Source organism: Protopterus annectens, chromosome 1.part2 (assembly GCF_019279795.1).
Source record: "Protopterus annectens isolate FY-2018-M chromosome 1.part2, PAN1.0, whole genome shotgun sequence".
In the NCBI taxonomy this organism is placed as follows: Eukaryota; Metazoa; Chordata; order Ceratodontiformes; family Protopteridae; genus Protopterus; species Protopterus annectens.
In genome coordinates this window covers 896349401-896366690 of record NC_056727.1, presented here as the reverse complement: position 1 = coordinate 896366690, position 17290 = coordinate 896349401, and the positions used below count along the sequence as shown (strand labels likewise).

The window sequence follows — 17290 nt, the reverse complement described above, 5'->3', positions numbered from 1 at the left end:
TACCGGCCTCACTCCTACCAGATTTTCCAGCACAGACAGCTCCCGCTTGTGGATTGCCATGCCTCGGTCAAGGATTCTGACCATTTCACCTAATCGCCTATCCAGAACATTAGCAATCTGCTGTTGAGCATTTGCCAATGCCTAGATGTTGTCATTTAGGGTATGGATAGCAGCCCTCTGCAGCCTCTGTCCTTCTCTGTTCTGCCGTTCAGCACATGCCTGTGCCGCCATTACAGTCTGGAACATGCATCTGGAGATACCAGCTGCTGCGCTCTGTCCTGCAGGTGCATGTCTGCCAGAGGTCCTCCTACGAGCAGCACCGGCCACATGCCTGTGTGGCACATCTGTAGTCATTACACTGACACCATGGTGTGTAGGCACACCTTCTGTAGCCACCACATGTTCCTGTTCCATGCTAACAGATGCTGACTGTCCTTCCTCTATGGCCACTGGTGATGCGGTATGTGTTGACAGCAGAACTGTGTGCGGGGAAGAGGGGGACAGCGCTGGGATGGTAACCATTGGCACAGATTCAGCCCCTGACAACCCTGCCTGTACCTCATGCATATGTTCATCACTGCTAGTATCTGTGGGGACACTAACATCAGATGGACCGCAGGAGGGTAACGCACCTACATCACCTGTGAATGCAAAGAAATACTGTAAAGTACAATAGACACAGACACAAACACACAAACAGACACAGACACACACACAGACACACACACACACACACACACACACACAGCCACACACACACACACACAGACACACACACACACACAGACACACACAAACATAGACACACACACACAAACACAGGCACACACAGACACACCATGCATGTGATTTGTCAGATGGCATGCAGCTCAGACATTAATAGTGTTAGTAAGCATACCTCCCTGGGGTGCACACTACAGCAAGCAGGTGTCATATCAGTAGCCATGCAGTTCACACAATCATGGTAGTATGCATGCATCCCCGTGATACACCATGTGGCCCAGAACAGGATAAGAGTACACATGGCTGACATGACCTTGACATGTAATCTGCTGACATGTGCATTAACATGCATACATGTTTGACACAATGGTGTCCTGACACATGTACAGCATCATAATGGGCTTCACATTGCAGTGTTGTGTGTATGCCCTACAGATAGAATGCATGTTTAGCAAATGTGCATGAGCATGGGAGGGTAGTGTGAGCCATCTACATTGCTATACAGTGTGAAGTACAGACACTGTGTCATTGCATGGCAACATGAGGCATCTATGTTGCTGTAGAATGCATAATATGTACACATTGCATAGCCATAACTGCAACACAGTCGTGATGTTCAACAGATCGTATATGGTAGACTTCAGTGACACCTCCAGTAGCTGTGCACAGGCTTTTAGGTTGTCCAGTGTACCACATCAACTGTATAATTGGTCAACTAAGGCTATAATTGGACCATGTGTGAACAATGTGCAACAGGGTGTATACACATCCCAAGTACTGTGTGGCTACATGTCTCTGGCCATCCCCCATGGCCATGTATGCACATGTGTTGGCCAGTTGTGTGTGATGGGCATCTTTTCCACATGTCTGTGTTGTCCCATATGACATACACCCATAGATGTCAGATATGTCACAATCCACAGGGATATGCAGACAACTTGTTGTATGTTTGGTATGTGGGGTATAGGTCATGCGATAGTGTGACAATATTGCAGACAGAACACTACATGTCTGGGACATGTCAGGTGGTACATCACAATGTGTGCACCCAATGCAGGGGCATATGACACAATGGTGACACCTGTGGGCTGCCCATATCACAGCTCACTGTGTGGTACTGTGTGCGTACCACACATGTTGTTCCAATGCATACTACATATGCATCCATTGTAGAACACCTCCGCCATTGTATGCACAGCTGACCACACATGTCGCAATGACAAGTACTGTGGTTTCAAGTCGGTGTATCATTACATTTGTATATATTGCACATGGGTGGCGTGTGTGAATGAAGGGTGGTGCGATCTGCATATCGCGACTGGAACAAACATCAGGTGTGCAAGTGTTAACTGGCCACATGGCAAATAGAAATACACTGTAACATGCCTGATACTGATGACAGTCTCACCTGCAACGGACCCATGTCTGTGCGGCATGCCAGAGGTACCTGTATAGGGGTGACACACCAGTATGAACATTATCCATGACTGTATGACAGCCACAAGTTGCACTGTGCTTGTGAACACATTCACCTGTGTAATAGCATATAGTATGCACATGTGTGCATACACAACGTAGCATACTGTAGTATGCAGCATGTGTGTCCACATACCTTGCATATGTTGTTACTTTACATAATGTACAGTGACACATGCAACTACATGGGATATAATAGCCATATGTGCAGTACTGACTTACCAGGCAACTCCAGGCTCATTGGTTGGGAGACACCCACCTCCACGATGGCAGCTAGTGTTTCTGGATGCTGTTCCCTGGGTGTCCCCAGACTGGCCAGTAGCTCCTTGGTGTGTGTGAGTGGGGGCTGGGTTGGCGGCCCACCACCTGTTCCACCTTGTTCCCTGGTGATTGCAGTGGCACACTGTTTTGCATGTCATATCAGGTCCATGCAGTGTCTGCGCACCTGTTGGTAGGTGCGGTTATGGCCACCCACATCATTCACCCTCCTGCATAGATCCTGCCACAGGTCATCCTGCTGCTGGGCATGCTGTGGCACATGGCTGAACAACAAGTCATAGTTGTCATGGAGCTGTGGGATGAGGACATCATCCTCCTGGCAGGTGTATGCTGGGAGGCGTGTACGGAGCATTATCTGTAAGACATAATGATGGTGACAGGTCACAGTTTCAGAGATGTACAGAGATACTGCTGCACATACATTTCTATGACATCTACTACATCTGCACAGTTATCTTTGCAAAGCATCATGACACTTACACGACTGACGTGTTTGTGTCACACATGTCACACCCATTATGCATTGGATATCATCACCATATATGTGTGTCACCTCATTACAGTGTTCATACTCCATGTAAATGCTGTCTTGCTGTGGGCATGTCTATTTGCCTGCACTTGTGTTCTTACCTATCTGCACATGCCTGGATGTGTCCACGGTACTACTGTTGACCTGGATGCTGTGTATATGTCACATATCAACACAGACACAGCCGTAATGAACTTGAGCAGTGACAATGCACACATACGCATGGACACCTGTACATTCATGTGTTTTGCCATATACATCTACACAGCACTGTACAACTGTTCAACATCCTGCCACGGATCGCCTGTATTGCACATGTGATAGACATGGGACAATGGCTAGTCAGACGACATTCACAGGGATGGTTATCAACCATAGCATGTGTGGGCACGGTTTCCAAGCTGTAACAGATAGCCATTGTGCCACCGCAAGGTGCATCAGTGCCACATTACTGATCCAGTCAGTTGATAGTGCATCTACCATGCAGCCATCACACCATGTATGACTGGGATGACATGTGCAGCTTTGATGGACAGGGTTGCATGGTATGGTGGGAGTATGTCACATATATGGCACAGGGATCTGTCCAGCCTGTGGTCGCTCCTAGTATTAGGATGGTGGCTGTCCATGACATATGTCTTATAGATCAGGATATGGACATGTAGCATGTCCATCATCATGGTGTAGCAAATGTCCTTCTGCAAGGTAGACAGCATGCTGCATAGTGGAGGTGAGAATTGTGAAGGCTGGTATCACACATCCATACATAGCCATTACCCCTTACAGGTGGTATGTGATCCAATATTGGTCACCACAGTGCTGTATATGCCTGTCCAGTGATCTCCGTGCTCATGGATGGCACCCTGACATGACATGGGTACCTCATATGACTACCTAAGGGGCCTTGAGACGTCACCATGTCGGGGGGGTGCACTGCACAGCACCATCCCTTACACAGTGTCCATAATGTTGACCACAGCATAGGTAGTAGTTTATGGGTACAGGGATGTTCACCTAGCGGTGACACTGCTGGTATCATCCATCAGACTGTGCACATATGTCACACACCTCACCCACACAGCCCATTCTGTATGTTGTTCACAACACTGACACAGCTATACTGATAGGTCATGGCCATTCACAGCCTTACATACACAGATGCCTAACATTTGTCTGTGTGGTATGGGCTACAATGAGGGTGGGGCACAACACATTAACCCTGTTCTACTGTAGCTGGCACTGGTGTGCTGTGCACATGTCACTCTTGCACCTTTTGTAGTTGTGAGTCTGTCAACAGGCCACTGGTGGAACACTCCTGTGACATGCAAAGGTATTTGTAATCAAATATCCTTGCTATCTTGTACATTTGTACTGCTAAAATCTACAGTGCTAATGGTTCATGGACATGCACACCATACTCAGCAGGGTTATAGTGCGGTGCCACCCTAAATGACTGTCATCACCACTTGTGGGTTGATATTATCCAACACCCTATCTGTATTGTATGGTCATGCTAGGCACTTGTTCAGAACTTGTGAGCATGTCATGAGCTACTGATTACTATAGCACCCATTCCACACCATGTCGTACAGGTACACTGGCTGTCCTACACTTCCCAGCTTGCTTAAGGTATGACAGCTGTTGTACACACGTAAAGCACATATCCTGTGGGACATGGTTGTATATACAGGCATGTCCAACTGTCACGTACTAGTGCTACTGCCTGTCTATATGAGGGATATGTCGTACATGTGGCAATAGAGCAACTGTCTCATGTACACATTCAATGCTCACCTCCCAACATACAGCACTACAGCCTGTGGGTGATGCACTTCTGCAGCCATGCAGGGGGCATAGCTCTCAGGTGTACCTCATTACGAGGAACGTACCTCATTTGGGGTTCTAAAAGGTGCATGTTCCTCAAGGTTCCACATTGGAAGGGTCTGTCACACATTCATTGTTGTAAATTGTTTATCTGCTAGCCATGGCTAAATAGATGGGAATCATATTAATTCATTGGAATATCTTTTTTATGCATAAGACCAGCCTATTTTAGCCATCGTATGCCCTTCCTAGTTGAAGCTGTTAGTAAGCCAGTTGCAAGTGTTCTAAGTTTTGCTCATTTGTCACGCAGTATGAGGGCTAATGTTCCTCAGTTTGGGGACAGGAGGTTGACAGCTATGGCTGGGGGTAATGCTGTCACCAACCCTGACTGCACCTGACAGTCATTTGGGGATGTGTAACATTCGCAACACACCCCACCCATCACATAGTCTCACATGATCTACACCACTGGCCACACCTACGAGGACAACTTGTGCAGTACGTCTCCATACTCACTGTAGGCACCAGAGGTAGCCCCCATCATGGAAGACAACATCACCAGCTTATAGCCCACAGACTCATGTGTGCCCATCACATACAGCCAATAGTGAGTTATAACATTCACAACACACCAGTCATAGCTGACTCTGTAGGGAGTCACACTGCAGTTCCACACAGCAGGCTACACAAGGCGTTAGTCGCTTACATCTTGCTGTCGGGTAACTGCTTCTGCAACATAACCTATGCACCCATGCCACACCTCACCAGGTACAATATGACTGTCATTCTCCATGTTAGTGTGACTGCCCTGTGATGCCACTTCACAGACTACGTGTGCAGGGACATGCAATAGCTCACCAGTCTTATAGCCCTGAGGGTGTGGGCCTAGCCCTGGGGAGCATTTTGCATTTGTCTGGACACGATACAACTGTGCAATGACCGACTGTGTCACTTCAACAGTTGGCTATGCTCCTATTGTCATTCCACAGGCATGTGGTATCTGTCCGCTATGACTGTCCTGGTCAAACACAATGCTGTGGCACAGATGACTTGCACCTGTCAGCCCTGGGAGTACAGCTCACATGTAAGGCTCTTGCTGCTTCTATACTGCCTGTCTTGCACAGTTTCCAATAATTGTCACCGGCAGGGCGGTAACTGGCAGGCACGACATGGGGTCATGTGACACAATGCTTGCATCTTCCTCTCTGATGCACGCAGACAAGGCACACCTTATAATGCACCACTCAAACATCTCTGCAGTGACTGGGACCTGCCTCTAGGCTCTGCAGAGCACACCTGCAATGACAGGTTATAGAAGGACCATACTTTTCAGGCACATACCTGGACCGACACAGCCACAGCTGAGGGGTTCCCATATCCCACTATGTTTTGCACACATCCTGGCAAGTTACATAGCACAATACATCAGAGGTGCTCCACGTGCAACTAACTGTGTCTGGGACCGCTATACACATTGTAACAAGCGACAGAGTCAACATCATACCCCACGGGTAACATACCTTCTATGCTGGTATAGTGGACAGTGGGCCTCAGACAGCTACTACTGATGTGTGACTGACACTACCCCACACTTCACTGGGATAGCCACTCATGTACCGACACATCCATGAGTCATACCCTCCGCTCTGCTGGATCAACCCATACACACCACCTCCAAGACCTACATTACCCTTGGCATGAACACTACCACCATGTGACTGGGTGTTACACACCTGGGGTTATCCCCTCATTGGTGGATTCCGAACATATACTAATCGACCTTGTTAGCCACATCCCGGCAACACACCCATCACAGCATACACAGTACATGTGTACTACAACACCTACTACAGACGTCTGCTGACAGCGGTTGTTAACATCATGACACCCGTGCAGATGGACAATGCACATACAAATGCTGACATATACCCCAGTGCACTTCATTAGCATGTACACAACTGCATGGATCATGCCATGATGTTACACACCAGATAACAGACGCCACTCTGGTGGTCATGTTCCATGGACATATGATGTACAACAACAGGTGTAGGCTGTTGCACAGTGGTGTACATTCCCATGTGTGGGGTGGCTCACTGGTCAGCCATGGTGGGGCCACAGGGTCCCTCATCACATACTCCAAGACTAGCTACGTAAACATGACTGCCACACATTCCGGGGTGTACCACCAGGCATTATGGTGGTATGTCAGTATTCTATGGCAACACCCACATCTGCTGTCACATACAACAGTCACTCAGGAACATTGCAGACCCAGGTGTTGTTGGCAACATGCTGGAGGATGGATTCAGTGCTGACATTACACCCTCTCACTCACTACAGGGCCGCAATCCATACATGAACATTATGGTGTCCCTGTGGTCACACCTACACAGTACTGACCTACACTCTATATGTCCTGGGATACTGGCCCCATGTCACCTTCCAACGTCCCAGGCTGTGATGTCCACCAACCTCTGAATTACATGTCTCACCACTAGGCCACCATATTCAGTAATAGCCTTGTTTCAGGCATTGTAGCCCCTGAATGGCACACAGCAGCATTTATCACACTACACACAGGTGGCACCGCATTGCACGAGTGGGACTATAGTCCTACACACCTGACTGGACTGTTCTGCATGGCTATGTGGCACATCATCAAGGACATCATTCACAGACACATTGTTGAGCTCCCGTCCTTTGCTGCCACCCGGGTTGGGCTTGTTAAGGCCAGAGCATGGCCCCTACACATGGTGAACTCCTTTCATACAGTTACCAGGGCAGTTGCTGATGGTACGGGAGTCCACACATCCTACATTGTCCTCTCATTGACTTTCAGCACCATTCCCCATTCTGGTATTGACAACATGTGCATCCACCTGCACATCATACCCTGTGTCTCAGGATGTTATGCTATGTGGCTCATGGACAGGACACACAGTGAGGCCAGCATACCATAGTACCTACTACATGTCAGGTACATTTGGCATACCACTTTCCTCAGTCATAGGGCCCCTCATGTTCAGTATATGCTTCTCTGTGGAACAGGCTAGCACAGGGGACTTTCCTGCCTAGCTTTCAAACCCCTACATACCAAGCACCATGATTGCTCCACCAGCTGATACTGACTCCAACCATATGGGTGTCGCTGTGACAGATACATAATATGACTATCATGGCATCAAGCTGCATGACACAAGGTGCATGCACATCACCTTTGCATTACACCATTCACCCACTGACTATCACATGGATGGTAGTCCCCCTACATACATATCACATTGTACATGTTTGCAGTACACACATATGTCACACCTACTCCTGTGGTTACCGTATTGCCACTGTGGTGTGGATATCCTTCTACGTGGCCACACCTATCTGTACTGGGTGTGCAGCTGGTGCATAGGCACCCATTGTACCTCTGAACTCAAGACAGCTACACACATTCAAGGGTACACCACCCCATTTAGGGTGTACCTTACACAACAGCTACAGCTTTACATGCCACAACATTAACACGCCATGACGTTTACTGAGCTCTGACAGTTTAAATATACGGCTGCACTATGGACACCACATCTGTACACATTTGCATACTACATACTCAGGGGTGACCTCTGCTGATCAGACAGGGCCCATGTCCACAACATTATTGATGGATATACTCCTCATACGCGACATAAGCAGAGGCCACTGTGAGCAACATGCTCATGGATATGTGCACACACGCCACAATGAGTGGGATGTGCTTGTGGGTTACATTCCCAAACCGGACACTCACCATGCTGTGGAACATAAGTCCTATGTACATCACGCAGGGACACTCAGTAGCACTGTTCATGTGATACCTCCCTTGGTGGTTGGGAGACACATGTAGGCCTGGGATCACTGCAGTGGCTGTACTGTGCAGAGGTGCAGGTGACACCTGGCTCTGCTGTTCACAGGACACTACCCTAAAGAGGTGCCACTAGTGTGAACACTGTAGTTGTGCTTACACATGGACTTGCCAGACTGCATAGTACCCCACTATGCACCTGTGAAGCTATTACATGTCCTTTGTGCATGGTTACTTGGTAGCCCTTCCATTTAGATTAGCTATCATGCTATTACTATGTCCCATACCTACAGGCCATATGTATCCTGTTATTGTACATACCAATAGACGATACTTGTGGTATGCATGATATGCCTGTTATGCTGTGTAGACAATCTGTCATATCTACCTATAATACTATACATTACACATATTTCACATAGTATCCCATAATGAAAAGCATACTTGCACAGCGGGGCCACCTTACATATGTCATTAAAGTTATATGCCCATACACATGCGTGCTGTGACAGTAATACTATCCCCTGGTATGGCACATCCTTGTTGGACATACCCTACCACTGATGGTGGGTTGTATGGCATTGTTCTGTTTAACGCCCTCATGTAGCATCCCTTGTGGTGTCTGTGCTGTGTACCTTGTGTCCCACTGCTGGACGCACAGTTTCTACAAGCATTAGTATGCTCAGCAAGACATCACTACATAAATACCTTTCCCCACTTTATGCATTGCGGACACATTTAATTAATGCAAACCAGGCTATACATACAGTAAAACTAATTAATACAGATCATGGTATACATAACCTTACATATCGGGCGTTCTGCATACCTTGTTGTCGTTACGGCATTTCGTTTCTATCTCTCTCACAGTGTTTCAACTGGTATTCGGTATGAGCATACGGTTTGAATGTCTGGCAAGTCATCCTTATATACGTCGATACCTGAAACATGTGGATTCATCCCGCCAGTTGGTGTTCCTGAGTGACTAATTACTTGCATATCAGCTGTGCAGCTACTCCATTCACCAATTACGTGGCAACAGTGGGGTATAATTGGATTCTCCACTTGGGCATTGCCTATTTGCCCTACCTTCAGGGAGACGGTCTGTATTGTGTTTTGTTCTGTGTAACTGCAACTGCTATGCATGGAGACAAGTATAGTTTGGATTCATGTCCCCCATGGATTGTGTGTGACAGGTAAAGTATTTGGTTCAACATGTGGGTGTACCTGTCATCCCAACGTCTGATAACGGAGTATTGCAATCAAAACCTGTAACATGGCTGTTTGTTCCATTATACAACGCCTGCAATTTTGCATGACGCCTTTAATTGTGTCTCTCACACGGTATGTTGAGGGTTCTGCAGATGTAATTGACTGACTGGATGTTTGTGCTGCTATTACAGTCTGTATAGCTTTAGTTTCTAGTGTGGGGGATGTCAGTGGTTCTACGTAACATATACAGGTTTGTGGGCCTTGCATTTCTACATAATCCATATATATGTGTGTGGGCTCCGTCCCTAATTAGAGAGCTAACAGTTAGTAGACTTATGTTACGGGATTGTACGTTGGGCCGTTGTTAATTGGTTTCTATATCGTCTGCAGGTGAGCTTGCTACTTGTATACCTCCATAATTGCAGCGATATATCAAGGGATATGTGTAAGTGACAGCTATCCCTTGTATTTCTGTCCCAGATATTTGCAGTCATTGTGGTTGTGTTGTTAAAAGAGCCTGTTTGCCATGGGTTGCCACCTTTTCATATGGTCATTGTTGGACACTTGTGGGACACAAAGTGGTGTTTACAGGCCAACACATAGCCACGGTCAGTACACAGGTTAGCACATACTTTTATCCTCACTACATACCTATTGTTGTGTGACTTTGGCTACTTATCATATTGCATTTAACATTTAAGTTTCTTACATACAGGCATAACTATTAAATATGACTGTTACATTATATATGGGACATAGTTATGTCCTACCATCTCGGACATTTGCCCTTTGTACTGTTTTATGTCAGGACACACCTGCCCAGGGTGGGGCTGTCCCTCATATTGTGGGACAGGTAGTAACCGTATGCCTACGGCTAGCTATACCCACACCTACTGTACTGATCTGCCTCTGACTTGGCACTAACAAACACATGTTGCAGACACACACACACATTACAGTCACACAGAGATGCACACAGCACCCTCAACGCACACTTACACAGACTACGGCACCCACAGACATAGTTGAACACAGTGCCTACGTGGACCGTGACACAGGCAGCGGTGACTAACTGTCCCTTCATATCATCATACTATTACTCGCGGATGTACTGTTCCGGTACTGTGTTCTATCGGTCTTTCAGCCTTGTGGTTACGCATGTCAGTATGTTACACATTTCATGGTTGGCGGTATCCTATTTATTTGTACCTCCAAGATGTTATGAATGTTGTTAAACTATCTATTATATTTGCAGATATCACTGAATCCATCTATATCACCATATATCCCTCTATTGCCCTTTCTATCTGTATTATATATATGCATATGTGTACATATATATATATATATATCTATATATATATATATATATATATATATCTATATATATATATATATATATATATATATATATACATATCTGGTGGGGAACATGACAGGCACATAGCACCACCATATGCTGTAAGACTCATGTACTGTTCAGGTGTTGGCATTCCGTGTTCCACTGGCTGTTGTGTTTACAATGTTTGAGGGCTGCCTATGTAGGAGTCACACATTGGGCCACCTATACATTACAATTTACAGGTGGTCATGTTTGTGTGCCATCCATTTTACTGTGTGTGCAGGTGGAGAGGTGTCAGTCAGTAGGGGCCTACACTGTCAGAGTATGTGCTATACGTTCCCTCTTTGCCAAGGCATAGGCATAATGGGCATGCCTCCGTCTGCCTACTGTGGCTGGCACAGTGTGTTCATGGTCTGAATCCCTCTGTGCCTGTAATAGCCTTGGCAATTGCTGTGGGCTATGAGGGCCTTCACCATTTTGTCCCTGCTGCAGCTGCTTCCGCAGGATCATATTATGTAGCATGGCACATACTATGACGATGTGGGCACACGTGCCTGGAGAGAACTGCAAGTCTCCACCAGATGTATCCAAGCACCGGAACCATGATTTCAGCATCCCGAACACACGCTCTATAATGATTCTGGTTTGTGCGTGTGCCTCATTATGGCGTTCTTGCATGGGTGTGTGTGCATTTCTGATGGGAGTCATCATCCACAGCTCCAGTGCATAGCCAGCATCCCCCATGAGATGGCCATGTGGGATGTCCCCCCTAACAAATACCTGATACAGCTGTGAGGCATGCCAGATATGGGAGTCATGGTAGCTTCCAGGCCTGCCAGCACACACATCCATGATAATGCCCTGGGCATTGCACACGACCTGGCAGTTGATGGAGTGGAATCCCTTGCACAGCTCCACTATTTGCTGTAAGATGTCCCTGTCCACCCTGTAATGCTCTACTATCTCCAGGTCATGTAGCCCCTGGTAGGTTACCCTTGGTCTGAACACTCTCCTTCTCCTCTGAGGCCTGCGGTGGTTGTCAGCATCATCCTCCACAACACCGTCAGTCTCTAACACATGCTGATGAATCACAGATATGGCAGCTCCCAACATGTACATTTTAAAAGTTCCCCGTGTGTTTACACCTATGGTGCGGTGTTTGGAAATACACAGGTGTGTGTTGGGTGCTTTCACACTTTATGCTATTGTGCTGTGAACACCGATGATGTCATAGGGTGTGTATGTACGATCGTAGCTACAGGTTATCTTATGTGTTTTACTGCCGGAACTACTATTGTGGTGCCTTTGGTGTTGAATTACATTTGCCTGCCATGGATTACCTCTTGACCTTCCCTTTACATTTCTGCACGTTGCACCTACCATTTTCTGGCGTGCATCCTGCAGCCTACTTTCATTTGTACTTTCCTGGACCTGGCGTATCTTGCGTTATGTGTGCTGCTGCCAGTCTGCTGTCGGTTTGCTTTGCTCTGCTGTGTCAAGTCTCCTATCTTTGCAATCCAATACCTCCCCTCCTTTCTTTGCATTCAAATGCCTCCCCTATCCTGTTTTGCAGGTTTCTGCAAGCAGACTTGTCAGCTGCCATCGATTGGCCTTCGTGGGTTGATTAGTGTTGATTGCTCATTAGTACTCCAATTACCCTACTTCCGCATTTCCTTCTTTTCTTCCCCTGACCTTCCTGTTTCTGCTATTGTTTGCGGCGCATGCATCCGATTACTGGGTTTCGGCACGTTTTCATCCTCATACACATGCGCTTTTGGGCACCATGTGTGCTCTCAGCTAAACGATTCCTCCTCACCCCTGTCCTGCAGCTTTGCTTAGCAATGGACAGGCCAGATTTGCAATGCTCCAATGTGCTTACTGCTACGGTGGCACACCCCTCTGCTGATGTCTTGTATCTCCTCTGAGCCACTCCTCGGTGTTATACCGCTGCGCCGTATGGTACAACCTTCATCCGGCGGGACATTTGCGATTCAGTATTATCTGCCTCATTTGCATGGCATTGACTACTAATTCATAGTTACCGCGCCAAACACTATCACTAGCCCTTAGCAACCCTTGCACCTTGGTTGTGGTGTTCCATGCCTACCATTGTGTATTATGCTGTAAACCTGATTTCTATTACATTGCGATTTTATGACATTGTTATATTATTTCTTTATGTTACATCTTCCGCAGACATGCCCTGTGGTTGTGCTGTGCGTTACTGTGGACATGGCATTAAATGTTATTTACGTGTTGTGCATCTTTTCTTATGCCATTGGCTGTGTATTTCGCCATTGGCATATATTAACGTTGTGATACCTGGGTCTGGCCCTCTCCATAGCTCCGATGTTTTGTTTGGGAAAATGTAAACTGTGTTTTTTGGTTTACATTTCCGTGGGCTTACGCTATGCCTGCACCACTTCATGAATCGCTATATGCCTTCATTTGCATGGTGCGACACTGCACATGGGGTGATTAGCATACCTACGCCAGGGGCTGCGCAGATCTGGCGTACGCCGGTAGTGCATGTGGAATTGGATCGTACCTGAATCGCTCGACGGCCATATTTGGCATTATAACGCCTACACTATGCATGCGCCTGGCGCAAGCTTCATGAATCCTGGGGTTTATATATTATATGTTGAGCTGCACAGTAATATTTCCTATTTATATTTGTTATATCACATGAACTTCTCTTAATACTCTTGATTACTGTGTTCATCCATTTTACCAGGGTTCTAACATTTTGGGTCTTATTTACTTCCTACAACCCATTTTATTCATCTATCTTAATATGTCTATCCATCTTTATTAAATCAAGCAGGTCTTCCTTTAGACAAATTTCTTATGAAATAAGAGCATTCTCTTTGCTCTCTGTTTCCTGCATTTTCCATTTCTGTGCAATTCTAACCTGGCTGTCATGGAAGTATTCTACAGAGGGTTCCAGAACATTGTACTGTGATGTAGCTTCCCCAGATGCATCTTGCTCCATCAGTTGCTCTTTCATCTGGGACCTCTTTAGCCCCTCACATTACAATATTACCTGTGTCAGAGTTTCTCACTGTTTTATGCATTTCTGTTGCTGTGCAATTCTACCTGGATGTCTGTGTGAGCCTTCTACAGAAGGGTCTAGAACATTGACATGTGGTGTGTCTCTTTCAGATGCATCCTGCTCCACCTGCTACACTTCCATCCGGGGACTCATTGCAGGGTTATCTTACCAAAAGAAAGTGAATCTTGTATTGTACATTTTCACACTCATACAGTAATGTTAATTTTCAGAAATTACTACTATTACTGTTTCAGGACTGTATAGCCTTAGGTGTTTCTATGGTACTACACTGCCACCAGCCAGAGCAGTTAAGCACTCTAAGGCAACAGTTGCTAAATAATGTTAAACTAAGCCATCCATATCATATAAGTTTATAGTTACTGGAGCAAAATAGTAAAACAATCAGAAGATATTCATTCTTATTTCTCCAGCTGTGTGAAATTACCCCTATATACTCTTATATACTTCAGTAATTATCCAACCACTTGATTTTATATTCAAATATTCGAAAACTCCAGCTTTACTCCATCGCATATCGCCTAATCAGAGGTGATCTCTGCCTAACATACAAAGCTCTGTCAAACCCAGAGCTGTTGGACATGCTCCACTTAAAGAAATACCAGTCCCTCCGAGCTACATGCTGTAGGGACCTAAACCTTGTCACCACAATAAACATAACATGCTGGAGGGATAGATTCCTGTCCCAGAGACTTCCCATACTGTGGAACAGACTACCTATCTATGTCAAACAGAGTTGCTCATTAGCACTCTTCAAGAAAAATCTTGATGATTGGATGCGAAGTAGGAAATTCACCCCGGGGATCACTTTTGTGGCACTGCTCGACAGGGGCACAGGAAAATAATTTTCTTGGGTGGCGAAAGCCAGGGTACCTTTTTGGCTAGGCTTATATAGGCCCTAGGGCCAATAGCCTAGTACCTACCTATGAACCTATGAATAAGAAAATACTTTACCTAGAACTGTACAAAGCATACCACTAATTAATTGAATATTAAATATTCAGAAAACATATACCCTTGCAGCAAAATACAAACATTTTTTTTTAACAGAGAACTTTAAAAATGCTATCTACAACTTGCCTGTGCCTATATCTATCACTACCTAAAGGATGACTGAAGTGCTTTATTGCTAATGTATAGTTAGTTATTCAGTAGCTAAAGATTATGCAGGTACATTTAAATAAAAGAATGAGCTCATTTTGCCCCTAAGAAGAAGGTGGTCTGTCTTTCTCTTTCAATGTCTGTGCAATATATTGTACAGGCTTATGAAATATTCCCCAGCCTTATTCAGAAGTACATTGGCTATCAAGAAAGAATGAGATTACTTGAAAAAATCTTTAGTAACAAGGATCACATTAGTTATTGATAAACAGGAAGGATGTCTTGCTGTAAATCAACACTGGCATATAGTCAGCTATCACTAAATCTTTTGACAAGCCTCCCCTTTCTGCATGCAGTAGAGGTGGACTGCTGCTTTCATTTCCTCTCGGGTCAAAGTTCCTATCTTCTGTGTCATGAGGTTGCCTAGAACATTCTTAACATTTTAAAGAAAATGAATTCTCTGGTTGGAAGTAACAGCTTATAAGACTAATGTGTGTTTGAAAACATGTTCATTCAGAGCACCATGCTATTGTTCAACTGAAAAACAATTGTGTGTACTTTTTGTTCTACATATATTTTTCCCTTCTGCAATGTTTCTAGCCAAAGTCTGATTTCATTAAGGAAGGCCTGTTGCCTGTTGACCTTAAAGTTAATGTGCTATCAATTTATGGGCTGGTTGACACAATATAATAACCAGAACGATTGACAATTTGATTCTCTCTCCATTATAGTGGAAGATAAATAAAGAAATGAATAAAACAATGTATTACTACATGACTTCATCTCAATAGCTTAACTCATGTACACTTCTAAAATCTTAAGCTGGTCTTTACAGAGTACATCTTGCATAATGTTGCATGACACATGCCTTAATGCAAACATCATGCCATAGTTTTATTATGAACAGTGTACTAATGCCGTCTTTAAATTAATGTATGTATTAGGAACACTTTGTTCATTGTTATTACTTGCTGTACTTACATATTGTGCTTTTGTTATATTAAGAACCCCAGAAATTGGATATGACTTTGAAAAGAGTGAAGGAATGGCATTCAGCTATATGTCATATGGAGTGGCTTGCTCTGAAGTTGAAGTTGACTGCTTAACAGGTGGCCATATGGTTAGTATTTCTACTTCACATAATACACCATTACAATATAGTTTATTAATTTTAAATGGTGTCACTGTCTGTACTTTTTTTAATTTTATGATTGTACCTTAAGCTAGACTCTGAAGGGATTACATGATGCAAAACTGGTACAAGGGAAGTTACATATAAAATAAGAGGAGAACAATTATTTTCATATAAATCAAATTATCTCCCTTCTTCTTTACATTTGTAATGCTTAGTCTTTATATGTAATCTTGTATCCAGATACACAAAGCTTACAAAATGCTCTTCTCTTGTCATTGGTTTAAACTATGCTACTGTACTTTCCTTGATTTGTTTATTAGGAATACTTTTTACTAAAACATCCTCCACATTTTCTTCCAGACATAATATGTAGAACAGGTTATACAAAGGAATCAGTGTGGCTTAGGATGTTGTTGCCAAATGTGACAGTGGAAATGTTGAAGTATACTTACATTAACAGTGCGTTGTGCATAGCTGATGTTAATCCAATCCAGGTCTGAGTAAGAAGTTAGTGGTCTATGAAATATATGGTGCAAACTGGAACTTGTATGGACCAGTCCAAAAAGTCATATTTGAAGATGTTCTTGTCCTTTGAGATCTTAGTCATACTGAACCATCCATTTTCAATACACATCTAAACTCCTGCTTCTATGAAATGTTTTATATATATATATATATATATATATATATATATATATATATATATATACACACACACACACACACATATCTATATATATATATATATATATATATAT

At 44.6% G+C, this 17290-nt stretch overlaps 1 protein-coding gene across 1 annotated transcript in view; it reads left to right on the top strand.

The window, feature by feature from the left end:
* The window catches only part of LOC122791686 (xanthine dehydrogenase/oxidase-like), a 1688659-nt gene that overhangs the window by 1535408 nt on the left and 135961 nt on the right, over positions 1-17290 (top strand). Inside the window, exon 33 of the mRNA XM_044059558.1 lies at positions 16403-16517. Within this exon, the coding sequence (XP_043915493.1) occupies positions 16403-16517 (115 nt within the window). The remainder of the gene's footprint in view (positions 1-16402; positions 16518-17290) is intronic.